The following is a 16,182-nucleotide window of genomic DNA, read 5'->3' as shown; positions in this document are numbered from 1 at the left end:
GGGTGTACCTGGTCCCCACCCAGCATGTCACTGCTCACGTGGCTTTGTGGGCTGTGTCACAATGTGAGTGCCTGTGTGGGCACGGATGGCTCTAGCTTGCACCTGCCTGACCGTCTGTGGGTCCTCGTGGCTCTTCCCTCTGTCTCTTGCTTAGGAAGCGCCTGTCAGCTTGCAAATGCCATGCATCTGTTGGTGCCTGCCTGTCTCTGTGGCAGTACCCATCTGTACCCATGCCCTGGAGGGGACTGGGCTGTCACTGCAAGGACAAGGCTTGGCTGTGTGTATGAGAGGGCAGCTCTGGTCAGGCTGCTGTGCCCCTGCTCCACTCTATCTCCAGGGACCAGTCCCATGTCTGCAACTCTGCTCCTGGCCTGTGTGTCTGCCTGAGAACCCTGCAGAGGAGGGGGGTTGTTGTGTGTGTGTCTGTATATGTGAGACTCCATGTGGGGCTCTGTGCCGTGCAAATGGTGCTGTGTGTGTGTTCAGTGTATGCATGCAGACAGCACTGGGTGTTTGGTGCATGCATGCAGACAGCGCTGCATGCGTGTTTGGATTTGTGCAAGCAGACAGGGCTGTGTGTGTTCTTTGTGTGTGTGTGCAGATTTGGCTGCATAAACGCACACAAGAACAGCAGATGTGCAGATGTGCCCTGTGCATGTGTGCAGATGGTGCTATGTGCATGCTTGTGCATATTGGGGTGCCTGTGCACACACAGGCAGCACTTGGTGCATGCTGTCTGGATGTGAGCCTGTCTGCTCCTGTGTGTTAGAGGCTGTCGAGGTGCTGGGTGTGCCTAGAGCTGTGTGCATGGAGGTGTGGAGCAGCAGGGGTGGTGTGCCTGCTCTGACTCTTCCGCTGCATTTCTAGTTCACACTGAGTTGCCAGTTGCAGTTTGGTCCTTCCACGACATGGTCACACACAGGCATTGCAAGGCACGGTGTTTGCACAGCAAAATCCAGATGAAATAGGAGCCATCTGAGTCCATTGCTAAAGGCAAAGTGGGTCTAAGCATGGCCACATTCCTCCTGCTTGCCCAGCCTGGCACAGACAATTGCAGCGCAAAGATCCTTGGGGACCAACTCTGAGCTGCCATGTGTAGTACCAAAGCAGCTCATTTCCGTGCTCGCTGAGTCCCTGGGTCAGCAATGTCTGGGTGCGGCAGGTGCCTCTGGTGGAAGTGGGAGCTGCTCGAGGGGCGCAGAGCGAGGGCTGACCCCCTTCTCCTGTGCCACAGGTTTGAGCCTTGCACCAGTGTGATGGCCAAGGTGTACCTGCGTGCCTACCTCTCGCCGTGCATCAACAACTGTGGCATCTACGGCCAGTGCAAGCTGCTGCGCACCAACAACTACCTGTACGTCGCCTGTGAGTGCAAAGCCGGTGAGAACTTCCCCAGGCACCTGGGGACCCCCCAGCATCCTCCTCTCCTCCCTGGGGGTTGCATACCCCATTAATCCTCCTGTGCTGGCTCTCTGCAGGGTGCTGGAAAGGGGCTTCCCCGCTCCCTCCCCAGCCACTGCGGGTGCTGCAGGGGTAATGGCAGCTCTCCCCGGCCACAGGCTGGAATGTCTGGGGCTGCACAGACAATGCTGAGGCTTTCTCCTATGGCTTCCAGCTCTTCTCCATGCTGCTGCTGTGCCTCAGCAATGTCATGTTTGTGCCTCCTGTGGCCACCGCCGTCCACAGCCATTACCTCCTGGAAGCTGCCATCTACATCTTCACCATGTTCGTCTCCACTGTGAATGCGGAGGTGGCTCTCATGCCCTCCCCCCCCACCCAGTTTTACCATGCCTGTGACCAGCCTGGCAACATTGTGTTCTGCATCATGGAGTATGATGTGCTGCAGTGTGACTTCCTGGGCTCCCTCATGTCCATCTGGGTCACTGTCATTGCCATGGCCCAGCTCCAGCCCATGGTCAAGCAGGTGAGTGGGGGGAGGGGGCATGCAGGGTGGCCAGGGAAGGGACCCATCCTGACATGTGCCCCACAGGTGCTGTACCTGCTGGGGGCCATGCTGCTCTCCATGGCTCTGCAGATGGACCGCCATGGGCTCTGGAACCTGCTGGGGCCCAGCCTCTTTGCCTTAGGGATCATGGCCATTGCCTGGGTAAGGAGATGCTGTTCCCAACCATCCCCTTACATCCCCATCCCGGTCATGCTCTGCATCCTGCCCAGCCATCCAGCCCCACTCCCCTGCCAGCATCTCCCCTCTGCTGCCTTCACCTTTCCCCATGAACCACCTTCCCTGGCTCAGGGGGGACACAGCACCACATCAGAGGGGCCATGCCCATCCCCACGAGGGCTGCCTCTTCAAGCCCCCTTCTTTCCCCACCACAGATGGCTCGCACCATCCGGCACTGCCACTACTACCCACCGACCTGGAAGCGCTGGGCTTTCTACCTGTGCCTGGGAGCACTAATAGCAGCAACTGCCATGCTGCTCTATGCCTTTGTGGAGACAGAAAACTACTTCTACATCCACAGCATCTGGCACCTGCTCATCACCGGCAGTGTCGGCTTCCTTCTGCCACCCTGTGCCAAGCCCAGCAGGCGCCTGGGGCCCCTGCCCCAGCGCAAGGGCTGCAGGTACCAGCTCTGCATCAACAGACAGGAGGAGCTGGGGCTTGTCAACCCAGCTGTGGCCTCCATCAACAGCATTTGTACCAGCTGAAGCCGTTGACGGCCTGGACTCCTGTCATGAACAGCAGCCCCATGGGGCCCAGCACCCCCTCTCTTTGCTGACCACCCATCCCAGGAGTGCACAGTCACCCATGCTGCCCCGTTCTTGCAATTACAGCCTGGTTGAACTTGTCTTCAGGAGTTGCTGGGGCTGGGGGGCTTGAAGCTGAGCTGGGGCCACACTCCCCTCTTTTCAGGGCCACAGAGGTGCCCAGGGGACCTGGGTGCAGAAGGGGGAATGGTAATGGATTCCTGCTCTTGCTCAGGATCCCATGGCAAGAACTCCTGCTCTGTGTTGGGCTGCTCTGGGGCTGACATAGCTCTGGCATGGGCATGGAATAAGGTGGCCAACAAGAAGTGGGGGGCCAGGGGCTCCAGCCTTTTGGCTCACTGCAGGGCAGGGAGGACTTCACTGTGGTACTGAACTCTTGTGGGATGGCTGTAATGCCTGACCCATGGGAACCTGTGCTGTGCCAGGGCAGCTGGGCCCCCCCTCCCGCCCAAGCCAGCAGGACCATGGGGAGCCCATAGCCCTGGGGGAAGCTGCCAGGGGGGAGTGGTCCCAGTGCTGCCTGCCATGGCGATGCACGGGGGTGAGTGCACTGTCTGCAAGGGCCACATCCCCAGCAGCCCACAGCCCTGTTCATGTCACCCCACTGCCTGGATCAGCCCCCCCTTGGTGCCCCACACATGGGTGCACCCACCCAGAAGTGGAGTGGCAACTCTGTGTCCCTGTCAGTGCCACCAGCCATGAGCAGGTGCCCTGTTTCTACAGGGCACTGAGCATCACTGGGAGGGCCCATTGCATGGCCTGTACCCCCCCATCTGGTTGGGTCAGCCCTGTCTCAGACCCTGCTCCTCATCTCCCTCATGGTCAGACTCATGGGCTTGGCACCCACCTGAGCCAATGATGACCGTGGTGTGGTGGCAAACACCCAAGCTGTGCACATGGCTCAAGGATGGGGCATTTCCACCCTACCCTTGCAGCTTGGAGGGGGAAAGATAGACCAGAGAGGAGAGGGGAAACCCCACTGCCCCTTCTCACCCCTGTAGGGGACTGCTCTAACCCCCCCAGGCTCTTCCTAACCCTGCAAGGACCTTTGGGGGTGAGTCCCCAGGCAAAGCTCTGCATCCTGACTCAGCAGAGCCACCCACCAGCAGCCCCCCCCCCCCCCGGGAACAGAGCCCAAGTGCAGGGATATTTACTGGATGCCTAATATGATTAGCAACTTTTGGCAGGCAGCTTCATAATAGGATTGCAATCTAATTAAACCTGCTTGAGAACTGGGCCGGAGCAGAGTGGGCTCAGGGGTCTGTGGGGGCAGCCTGAGGGGACAGCGGGGACAGGGCAGGCAGGAGCAGAAGGAGGGGTGAGCTGGCAAGGGCCATGGCAGCAGTGGTGGGTTCAGGGATTTGCTGCCCACATCTCCGGGCTGTGTGGGGAGCAATGGCCATGGGGAGCCAGCCTGGTGTGGAGGCAAGCTAGGCAGCCCGGGCAGCTGGGCAGGAGCCTTCGTCACTGTGCAAGGGGGCTGGGGGACCTGCACTCACCGCCCTCCTCTCCCTGAGAGCTCACCTTCCAGCCCTTTCTCTGCCATGCCAAATGCCCTGTCTGTTCCAGTCAGGGGGCTGATTAAGGATTAATTTTTTTTTAAATTAAAAACATTTCTCACTCCACCAAGTCCAATCGCATCCCCCCAGAGAACAAGGAGCTCAACTGTCACATCAGCAACACGCTGGAGCATGGTGTGTGCCGAGCACAGGGCTTGTGCACCAGGTCAGCAGGTGGCCCTGCACACAAGCACCTCAACTTTGTGGAGTGGTCAGCACTCCTCACAGCATCCTTACCCTTCCTGCATCCCCTGGCTCACTGCTGCGGGACTGAAGTGCAAACCCACTGCTTGCTGAGTTTGTGTAGCCCCTACAATAACAGAGCCTAGCAAGCATGTGGCGGGACACACATTCCCCTTGCAAGCAGCTGCGCAGCCCCTGGCCTGCCCCATGGCAGACACCACGGGTGGCACATGCAGGTCCTGGCAGAGGTGGGCAGGGGGTTTAGCTGGCAGAGCAGCCTGGGGAAGCCCGGAGGACCCATGCACCAGCTCTGCTGGGCTCCACTTCTCCAGGCTGCCAGGGCGGCTCAGCGCTTCCTCTTGTTTTAATTAAACCCACGACTGCATTTTTCATCTCAAGGATAGGCCAAGTGGTTGAGCACACTGCCAAGATAAAGCCCAGCCAAGCAGTACTGGAGGGGATCCAGGCACTCTGTGCCAGCCCAGCTCACCCCTCCTAGGGCCCACAGGCTGCCTTCTGGGAGCCAGGAATCCCCCTCCCCACTTCCCCCCCAGCCCCAGCATGGCAGAAACCCGTCCCTCTGCCCAGGAGGCTGGCACCAGTGGGGGTGGGGCATTGTGGTGGGGTGCGAGTACAGGATGGACAGGGCCCTCTTGCAGGACTGAAAGGGTTTTGCTCAGTGCTCCTGGCACCAAGTGCGGTGAAGATGCTCTCTCCCATGGGACACCCACCACAGGGTGTGCGGCACTGTGTCTCCCACCAAGCTTCACTGGGAGCATGCTTGGACACCCCATGGGAGACCCCGGGTCCCCTCAGCTACCTCCCCTTCATTGCAGGGTCAGGAGAACCAGCCCGTCCATCCCTATGGGGCTGGATGATCTTTGCCAGTGTGTTCCCCATGGTCTCCAGCCTCCACCCCACAGGGATGCTCTGGAGTTGGGGTGAAGGCTGGACTCTGCCTTTCCTCAACTCCAGACAACTGGGGTCCCTGTGACTCTTACCCCCCTCGTAAAGCAAAAAGCCTTCCTGATGCTCCATCCCTGCCTCTGCCAGGCACAGCAACTGCATAACCATAGCAACAGTGTCCCTATACCAATCAGGTACATCTGACATCCCCATGGCAACCAACTCCCTGACCAGCTGTTGAAGAGCTTAACTTCTTCAATGCTGGGGAGAGATGGGGGAATTTGAGACCCACCAGGGCAGATGTCTGCAGGGATGTGGAGACAGATGCAGCCAGGAAGGTGCCCAGGGCAGCGCAAGACTTCTTGGCCTCTGTCCTGCCAGGGAGGCTGTGGAGGATACAGGTGATGCAGGAGAGGGAGGTGGCCGTGGGGATAGCATCGCCACAGTTCAGCCTCCTGAGTTCCAGCCCCATCCTGCCTGCTGGGCTGTCAGTGCCATCAGGCCGACGTTCCCTGCTCTAACACATGCTCCCTGGAGATGGGTATCCCAAAGGCTGGGACCACGCTACCCCTCACAACCTCCTCCCACCCCTAACTCCCACTGCAGGGACGCTCTGCCTGCTGCTCACAGCCTGCCCTCCCTGTGGGGCTGCTGGGCCCTGTCACTGCTGTTTGCCCATGTCTGCTGGGCCAGGCTCACCAGGCAGCCGCCCTGATGCAGTCTGTTGTAGATAGCAATTGCATGCCATGCAACTATAATCTGTCAGGTCTGAATTATTGAGCCCTGCAGCGGGCTGCGTGCGCACAGGCAGGACCCATCATTCTTCCTCCTCTCCCTCCCTGCCTGCACGTGCCCAAATGGGCAGCAGCAGGTAGGGGCTGGTGAGAGGTCCCAGCCTTTGGGGGTCTCTCTGGGTGCAGGAGAGTACCATGCCCCTTGCTAGCCCTGGGGGCTGCGAGGTGTGGGTGGCAGCACGGCTGTTGGTGCCACCAGCTTGGTTGGTGGTCCCTCTGCGATGAGACCCCAAGGATTACATTACCTCTGCAGGGTGCAGGGGCAGGTGTATAAGGAGGGATGCACCATCCTGCTCTGTCCTTGCTTGGCATTTGCTCCCTGCATCCTCATGAAGCTCCATGGCCAGATGCAACAGATCCCCCACTGCTGCCCCAGGAGGTCCTCGCCCCGCCTCCGGCTTACTCTGCCACCAGGCCCCAGCGAGATGATGGTTTTCCACCTGTCGTGGTTTAGCCCCAGTCAGCAGCCAAGCACCACGCAGCCGCTCGCTCACCCCCCCTGGTGGGACGGGGGAGTGAATCAGAAGAGTAAAAGTGAGGAAACTCATGGGTTGAGTTAAAGACGGTTTAATAGGGAAAGCAAAAGCTGCGCGCGGAAGCAAAGCAAAACAAGGAATTCATTCACTACTTCCCACAGGCAGGCAGGTGTTCAGCCATCTCCAGGAAAGCAGGGCTCCATCATGCGTAACAGTTACTTGGGAAGACAAACGCCATTACTCCAAACATCCCCCCCTTCCTCTTTCTTCCCCAGCTTTATATACTGAGCAACACACATGGAGCCCAAAGCTGTGGACTAAATGATATCTGTGTATTTTATCAAAGGATGGGAAGCGGGTGGAGGTTAATGAGGTTGTATTGGATAGTGTGGGACCTGAGCATGACATAAATGATATAGAATAAGGGGTGGATACTGTCCTGGTTTCAGCTGGGGTAGAGTTAATTTTCTTCGTAGTAGCTAGTATGGGGCTATATTTTGGATTTGTGCTGGAAACAGTGGTGATAATGCGGAGATGTTTTAGTTGTTGTTAAGTAGCACTTACACTGGTCAAGGACTTTTTCAGCTCCCCGTGCTCTGCCGGGTGCACAAGAAGCTGGGTGGGGACACAGCCAGGACAGCTGACCCCAACTGACCAACGGGATATTCCATACCATATGGCATCATGCTCATTATATAAAGCTGGGGGAAGAAGAAGGAAGGGGGGGATGTTTGGAGTGATGGCAGTTGTCTTCCCAAGTAACCGTTACGCTTGATGGAGCCCTGCTTTCCTGGAGATGGCTGAACACCTGCCTACCAAGGGAAAGGAGTGAATGAATTCCTTGTTTTGCTTTGCTTCCATGCGCAGCTTTTGCTTTCCCTATTAAACTGTCTTTATCTCAACCCGTGAGTTTCCTCACTTTTACTCTTCCGATTCTCTCCCCCATTTTCACTGGGTGGGGGGAGTGAGCAAGTGGCTGCGTGGTGCTTGGTTGCTGACTGGGGCTAAACCACGACACAACCCAAACCATTCTGTAATTCTATGATACTGTGAATTATACTCTTACAATCTAAGTTCCCCTCCCCTCACATGATGGTTCGGTCCAATAGCAGTATATGGGTCTGGGGTCTTCTTGTTCCTTATTGGATCCTTTCTCTATCTCCGGGCAGGACATTCTTTTTCTTTTCTTATTGGATGCACCTTGTGCTGATGGTCGTGGCTACCCTGTCTGTCTCATTTGCACCGGGTTTCGGGGCCTTCCTTCATGTAGCTAAGTAAAAGTTCAGTACACGGTCAGCCTATCTAGGTGAAAGTTTACAACTTACGGCCTAAGGCTTTAGCAAGTCTTGCTGCTAATGCTATGCATTGCATTCCATTTGAGCTAGAAAGTGTCTTCTACAACAATGAAAGGCTGGGAGAATGGCCCAGCTGCTCTCTTCTTTTGCAATCTGCCTGACACAACCTGCAACCACTTGATTTTCTCATCAGAGCAGCAAGCCTTGACCACCCTCCTCACGCAGGCCCATCCATTGCTCACGGTTGGACACTGTTGCACAGACCACAGGCGCTGGAGCTACCTGCCCTGCTCTGTCCCTGGCCATCCCTCAGCCCCACAGACAGAAGCCTGGCTGAAGCCAGCCAGGGGGGAGCAGCTCTGAGCAGGCAAAGGGACCTGGTTTCTCCTGGTGTAACACATGAAGACCCTGTTTGCTCACCCCTCCTCCTCTTTCCTGTAGCTCTGTGTCTCATGTTTCTGCTGCCATCCCCAGCCCTTGTCCCATGGTAGGGACCCCTCACAGCCTCAGCCCCAGTGTGGAGGGTGCTGGGCGAGGGCCAGGTGGGAGCTACAGATGGAGCAAGCCCAGCCCCAGCACGTGCTCCTGCATTGCTCTTACCATAGGGCATATCTCCAAGTCCCTCTGCTGGGACAGCACCATGCTGCGGGTACCTGTCCTGTGCATCTGGGACAGAGCTGAGCATGGCAGAGCCAGCCCAGAGCAGGGACAAGGGGATCTCGGATAGACCCTGGGGCATCAGGAACCAGCATTGCCCCAGTGGCACTCTGTGTCACAGTGCCTGGAAGTGTGAGAAAACAGTGGGGTGGCAGGGGATTCACAATTTTGCTTGAGGGTATGGGTGCACAGGCCATGGAGATGAGGGGCAAATGGCTTAGCTGTACCCACAGGGAGCGGAGCATTACAAGGGTGCTGTGTCAAGGGACAAACAGTGGCTGCCACGGCCACAAGCTGGGGGGGGGAACAGTGGACAGGGAGGGGGGGACACTGTAGCATGGGAGACTGGGCAAATGTGGCGATGATGCAAAGCACCACAAGTTTTAGCCACTGGTAATTTAATTTCTTGGAGAAGCTGGTGGGGGAACCTGCAGGGGGGCCAGACTCAGGACATTATTCCCAGCTATTTAGATGAGGGCTGTTGAAGAGCTGCCCTGCCAAGCAGAAAAGCCACTTGAGTTGTATTTAACCTCATCGAGGGAACTGCATAGAAATCAGTGACCTTGCTAAAAGAAATTAATAGAGCAGCCAGGAGGGCAGAGCACCTGCAGACAGCACAAGAATTGCTCAGAGCAGCATGCTGGAGACTTCCAGTAAATGAACGCATCCTTTAATGAGATTTGCAGGGCCAGCATGGCTGAGGAGTGGGCGAACAGATAGGAAAGGGCATTCCTCAAGGAGGGGAACTGTGTCAAACTGAAGATCATGGGAAAGAGGATGAAGTTACGTGGAAAATCAAAGCAAAACAACCCCCAAAAAGGGTTTGAGGAAGATCTTGGCAACAGTGTAAAATTGCAAAAAAATTTTGCAATGCCATTTTGAGGTGTTGCTGAAACAATGAGACTTTGGGGGTGTCCAGGGGCACACCAGAGTGCTGCGACCTGGACCTATCTCCTTCAGATGAGTCTTGGGGTAGGATCTGTGTATCCTGCAAGCCTTTGCCTTTTGTGTTATGACAAGGAAGTCAAGTGTTTCTAGCCCCAGATCAGATATCCAGTGCCCATATATGGGCAGAGGGATGCCAGGCTGAAGGAGCAGCCTCGGCGCATCACAGCTGGTGAGCAGGGGAAGGATGTTCCACAGGCTGCAATTGCGAGAACAAAGTCTACAAGTACAAAGCACAGCTGCACTCGCTGTCAAGTGGTATGAAATTAAGGCAGTTACTCTTGTGAGAAACCATCCTCACACCAACAGAAATCAAACTGTTACGCCAAATGCAATCCTGGATAAATTTATCTTAAGAAGCGAGTCTGCAGAGGAAGATAAAACCATGTTAGCAGAGGCTGAGAACATTTTCAATGAGATGCAAAGCCACCACTCCCTTTATGGCTTGCAGATTAAAGTTTTCTCATAAAAACCATTTTCCCCGCTCAAATACCACCACTAAAATTTCCCTTGAGAGAACCAAGTGCTAAGCAATATGTTGTTATGTATGAACAGTGCTCTCAATGGAAGCTGTATTAAAGAAATCATATTTGAATCTTCTTGTTGGAGTGTAAGTGGTGCCTACACTGAGGGGAATATTACAGTTTATTCTTACTTTATATAAAGATGTTTCACCACCTCCATGGATAAAACCCAGGGCTCCACATTTCTAGGATGAGTATTTTGGCTAAAATTAAATGGACTTGGAACAAGTGCAATCTGGAAGCAACATCAGGCTCTGGAAGCGAGGTCAGGCTTCACAGGAAGATTACAGAGCTGTGGTTTGTATATGCAGGGAGAAGACACGAAAGGCCAAAGATCAACTAGAGTTGAAACTGGACAGTGTTGTGTCAGACAACAAGAAAGGCTTTTTAAAGTATGTTAATAGCAAAAGGAGCTCTAAAGAAAACATTAGACCGATACTTGTTGAAGATGGTCACCTGACTAATGGGGGTGAAGAAAAAGCGGAGGCATTCACTGCTTTTTTTGCCTCAGTCTAATAATACTGATAGACCTTGGGCTGCCTCGTCTCCTGAGTTAGAGGACCATGTGTGTGGGAACAGTGATTTTCCATCTGTGGACACTGAAATTGTAAGGGACCAGCTGTATCAGTTGAATGTTCATAAGTCCATGGGGCCTTATGGGATTCATCCCAGAGTACTGAAGGAGCTAGCAGATGTATGGCAGGACACCCCTCAATCATCTACCTAAGGTCTTGGGAGTCTGGGGAGGTCCCTGCTGACTGGAAGCTAGCCAATGTTATTCCAGTTTACAAGAAGGGCATGAGGGAAGATCCAGGGAATTACAGACCTGTTAGTCTAACCTCAGTTCCTGGAAAAATTCTGAAGATTATACTGGGTACTACTGAAAGGCATTTAAAGAACAATGCAATCGTCAGGCACAGTCAACACAGGTTCACAACAGGGAAAGTCCCGTTTAACTAATTTGATATCTTTCTATGACAAGGTCACTTGCCTAGTGGATGAAGGGAAGACAGTGGATGTAGTTTTTCTGTATTTTAGTAAGGCTTTTGATACTGTCCCTCACAGCATCCTTCCGGACGAGTTGCCCAACTATGAGATGAGCGGGTTCACAGTGTGCTGGGTGAAGAACTGGCTGAAGGGCAGGGCTCAAAAGGTTGTAGTGAATGAGGCTACATCTGGCTAGTGACCGGTCACCAGCAGTGTTCCTCAGGGCTCAATTCTAGGGCCAGTTCTGTTCAATCTTTTTAGCAACAATCTGGATGCAGGAGTTGAATGCACCATTAGCACATTTGCTGATGATACCAAACTGGGAGGTGCTGTTGACTCTCTTGAGGGACAAGATGCCTTGCAGAGGGATCTAGATAGACTGGAGCATTCGGCAATCATTAATGGGATGAAATTTAACAAGTCAAAATGCCAGATTCTGCGCCTAGGATGGAGTAATGCCAGGCACAAGTATAAATTGGCTGAGGCTTTAGCAAGCCTTGCTACTAATGCTATGTATTGGATTCCATTTGAGCTAGAAAGTGACTTCTACAGCAGTCCTCCCTTTGTTTTTTATTAAGCATTCCTGCTTAATATGGCAAACATAAATAATATGACAAAGGTCATTGATTAGTCCCTGATGCTAATAGAGAGGATCCTAAGGGGTGTTCCAGTTTGTCCAAGTCGCTAGATGTTGCACTGAATTTGTTTGCAGGTACTTCAGCACCTATACCATTAAGTATAGACTCTTGTGGAGTCCCCTTCCCTGGAGACATTCAAAACCCACCTGGATGCATTCCTGTGCCCCCTGTTCTAGGTGTGCCTGCTCAAGCAGGGGGGTTGGACAAGATTATCTCCAGAGGTCCCTTCCAACCCCTACCATTCTGTGATTCTGTGAAGTACCCCAAGTCCTGCTCCTAATCCTGAGAGGACACTAGTCATAATTCTTTTCATTCATTTGGTAGGGGATGGAGTCTGTCCATGTAGCCAAGCTAGCCACCCCACAGAGGATGTATTTAGGAATGGTGCACAGGTGAGTTTAATGGAGGAAACATTTACCTGCATTGACAACTCTACTTGTTTTAATGACCATGAGGGATTAAACAATACTTGTTGCCATCCTACATTGGACTCGATGATCTTTTCCAACCTTAATGATTCTATGATTCTATAATATAGTGGTTGGAGAGACAGTTGTCAATATTGGCATAGCAGTTTCACGAGTTACATTGACAAATACCATATTAACATTTAATCTAGGATTTTCCTGCACACAACACTTGGAGTCTAGTGTTAAATGGCAGTTGGTTTTATCAAAACACTGTGATTTTTTTTAACTAGTCTGTTCTACCAGAATTAAATCCTGAGCTGTATCTGTTTCAGAGCAGAAAACAAGAGTCTCTCTTTCTGGTTCCCAAGGGACTGGAACAGCTACTCCCCAATCTTCAGAAATCAGGTATTTGTCAGCTGGTTGGCTATCCCTCACTAGTTTGACATGTGAGTGGTGTATCCAATTTTCTTTTCCTGAAACTTTGACAGCAAAGTAAGAACATACTAAAACAGTATGGCCCTTCCCACTTTGTTTCTAGCTTAGACTTTCCAGAAAATATCTTTACTAGAACTCTATCCCCAGGCTGTATATCATGTACCTGTATTTCAGGTGGGGCCAATTGGTGCATATTTTCTATGGCCTGCAAACAGTTTCTGCATACTTATAACATACTGGGTCAATCGTTCATCTCCAACAGGCTGGTTTTAGCTGGGATATAAGTCCCTGGTATGGCCAAATGTCTCCCAAAGAGAACTTCTGCTGGTGTTAGTCCTATGGGTTGTCGCAGGGCATTTCACACATCCCATAAGGCTAAATGCAATGCATTCAGCCACTTCAAACCAGTGTTTGTGGATATCTTTGCTATCTTCTCTTTTAAGGTTCTGTTCATTCTGTACCTGTATCCCTGACTGATTCAATTGATTCTAGCACTCCATATCTGGGTATAATTTCCTTTAATAATGCGTTTACTACTCCTCCTGTGTCCACTTTTCTTGTGGGGAAAGCTCCTATCCAACCTGAAAATTGATCTACTATAACTAATATATGTTTGTAACCTATTTGTAATCACTGAGAAGGGATGTAGGACCATGATCGTCCCCCTAACTCTAGGCATGGCCTGATACTTGAAAACTTTTGGCAAGTTGGGCAGCTACTGGTGAAGCTTTTTGTGGCAGCATAAATTTCTGGTTCTGTCCATATTTTTTGTACCTGGTTAGCCACTTCCTCTGCTCCTCCATGAGCTTTGTTGTAAAACCACCTGGCCACAGTAATTAAAATATTTTTTTTGCAAAACTGGTTTTCCTCCAATTGTCTATATGCTGTTCTCATCTTGCTTTGCTTCCCACTTCTCCCATTGTTCCTTTTCTTCTGCTGAAGAGTCCTTTTCATACATAGTTTTGGGGGTCTGTTAAATTTGGCCATTAGTTCTAGTTTTCCAATGAGATTGCAACCATATACTCCCTCAGAGGTTGCCGGGCTGCAGCCTTCACAGCTGCATCAGCTAAGGCATTTCCTTTACTAATTTCCGTAGCGGCCTTGGTATGGGCTGGGCAACGTACCACAGCAATTTCTTTGGGTAGTTGGACAGATTCCAGCAAATTGCATATTTCCTCTCCATTGGATACCCTTTTCCCTGATGATGTGAAAAATACTTGTTCTTTCCATAGCATTCCTGTTGCATGACATGTTCCAAAGGCATACTGAGAGACCATGTAGATATTGACTCATTTTCCTTTTCTTAGATGAGCTGCGCGTGTCAAAGCTACCAATTCTGCTCCTTGTGCACTCAGCCTTGCTCAAGTGATTCAGCTTTTATCACTTGTCCTTGGCTGTCCACAGCATACCCAGTCTGTTGTTGTCGTCCATGTAAGTAGTAGGATGAGCCATCTACAAACAGAGCTAAATCTGGATTCTGCAAAGGAACATCAGTTAAATCTGTTCGTGGTTTGCTGGATGTAAGCGTTACCCATTCACACTGGTGATGTTCCTCCCCTTCATCAGGCAATGGTAACAATGTCACAGGATTCAGGGTGTTGCATCTCCTTAGAATAATATTATCTGCCCTTAGGAGAACTAGTTCATACCTATGTGCTCGTTGCAGTGACAATGCTTGGCTTGCCTACTGCTTCAGTAGTATTTCTATTTCGTGTGGGACATAAACTGTCACTGGATGTCCTAAGTGGGTGACTTTGCTGCTGCTGCTACCAGTTTAATGCAGTCTGGTGTTCCTGCTGCCACTGGATCAAGTTGAGTTGAATAATAGGCGACTGGCCTATGATGTGGACCTGGTTTCTGGGTTATTACTCCACTCGCTATCCCTTTTCATTCATGTACATGAATATTAAGGGGTTTTATATAGTCTGGGAGTCCAAGCATGGGAGATTATGCTAAAGCTCCTTTTATTGTTTTAAAAGCTTGCCCCCTTTCCAGACTCCATGCAATGGTTTCTACCTTGTTTCTTGTTGCTTCTGTCAGTGACCTTGTTAATCCTCCTAACCCAGGAATCCATGGTCCACAAAATCCAGCAGCTCCAAGGAACACTTGCAGCTGTTTCTTTGTGACCAGACATGGATGCTTAATTACAGCCTCTATTCTTTCTGGATCGATTACTCACTGCCCTTCCTTTAAGATAAACCCTAAATATTTAACTTCCTTCTGACACAGCTGGAGTTTGGACAGAGACGCATGACGACCTTTCTATACTAATGCAGTTCATAGATGTATAGTGTCTTTGTCGTGGTTGTCGTGGTTTAGCCGGCAGCTCAGCCCCACACAGTCGCTCACTCACTACCCCACCGGTAGATGGGGGAGAGAATCAGAAGGGTAACGCTCGTGGGTTGAGATAAGAACAGTTTAATAATTAAAATTACAAGAAACAACAGCAGAAATGCAATGTAAAAGAGAAGAACGAGAGGTGCAAAACTCCGGGGGGGGTTGGGGTGGGTGAAGGGAGGGGGGAGTGAATTAACCACTGAAACAACCTGCACACGACACAGCTGCTCACCACCTGCTGACACGCCGCCACACCTCCCCCCAGCCGCAAACTGCCCCCCTTAATATACTAGTCATGGTGTCACATGGTATGGAATGAACCTGCCATTGGCCAGTTGGGGTCAGCCGTCCCCACCATGGCCCTGCCCCTCCCAGCCCCCCAGCAGAGTACGGGAAGCTGGAAAGGTAGCCGACCCCACAGTCAGGAGAATTAACCCCTTCTCAGCCAAAACCAGCACACTCTCCACCCCTTATTCCATACCATTTACACCATGCCCAGGTCCCATACCATCCAATACAACCATACCAACTACCACCCCTCCCCTTCCCATCCTTCGACATAATACACAGACATCGTTCCCTTAGTTCATGGACCTTCCCTGTAAAATGTCCATCAAGATGTCCATTGAGTTCACCCTGTCCATGACTCTGGGCTCCATCTGTCGTATCAGTCTTTCAGGGTGGTGTGGGAGAATGGCTAGCTGAACAGGGGCATACCAACATAGAAATGATTACTCATCAGGATCTCAAGAAGTATCGAAAACAGCTAGTCTAGGAGCCAATCAGAGACAAGGACAAATTACCCTTGTTTATGAGAAAGGATACGAAAACAGGGACTTGCGATAAGAAAATATGTAGGGGAGTCTATGAGAAAGGATACGAAACCAGGGACTTGCGATAAGAAAATATGTAGGGGAGTCACTGAAGCAAAGTAAGAAAACGGAACATGACCTTTAGGCTGTTAACCAATGAGGAGCTTAGCTTTTGCAATATGTATGAGCTGATTAAGAATGGTATAAATTGTGTAACCAGAGGACAATAAACGAAGCTTGCTGATCACTCATATTGAGCGACTGCGTCTTCCCTCCGTCTCGACGAATGGCACGACAATTTGGCGCCCGAACAGGGACACCGGCGACCCGATAGCGGAGTCCGGTAGCCACGGTCGACGGAGATTTGGAGCGGTCCTGCAGCAGCGCAGGAGGCGGAAGGGAGTTTTTCCCCGCGCCCGGGAGCACCTATAGAGGCTGTCCCGCCTGCCACGCGCCGCCGAAGTTTGCAAAGGCTGCAACAGCGCGCTGAGTAAGGT

At 51.9% G+C, this 16,182-nt stretch overlaps 1 protein-coding gene across 1 annotated transcript; it reads left to right on the top strand.

Moving 5' to 3' along the window:
* Positions 1-1,145: 1,145 nt before the first annotated feature.
* LOC142049397 (transmembrane protein 8B-like) lies at positions 1,146-2,809 on the top strand. Its single transcript, XM_075077081.1, has 5 exons — positions 1,146-1,153; positions 1,235-1,377; positions 1,557-1,921; positions 1,988-2,104; positions 2,335-2,809. The coding sequence occupies exons 1-5, from the start codon at positions 1,146-1,148 to the stop codon at positions 2,665-2,667; spliced, it is 966 nt and encodes a 321-aa protein (XP_074933182.1). The 3' UTR covers positions 2,668-2,809.
* The last annotated feature ends 13,373 nt before the right edge of the window (positions 2,810-16,182 follow it).

This window comes from Phalacrocorax aristotelis, chromosome W (assembly GCF_949628215.1).
Source record: "Phalacrocorax aristotelis chromosome W, bGulAri2.1, whole genome shotgun sequence".
NCBI classification, from domain to species: Eukaryota; Metazoa; Chordata; class Aves; order Suliformes; family Phalacrocoracidae; genus Phalacrocorax; species Phalacrocorax aristotelis.
This window is presented reverse-complemented; position numbering and strand designations above follow the sequence as displayed.

Bases quoted from the DNA above. Each gene is read 5' to 3' on its own strand.
- LOC142049397 (XM_075077081.1), top strand. The intron at 1,922-1,987 runs GTGAGTGGGGGG...TGTGCCCCACAG, and splicing joins TCCAGCCCATGGTCAAGCAG to GTGCTGTACCTGCTGGGGGC. The intron at 2,105-2,334 runs GTAAGGAGATGC...TCCCCACCACAG, and splicing joins GGATCATGGCCATTGCCTGG to ATGGCTCGCACCATCCGGCA.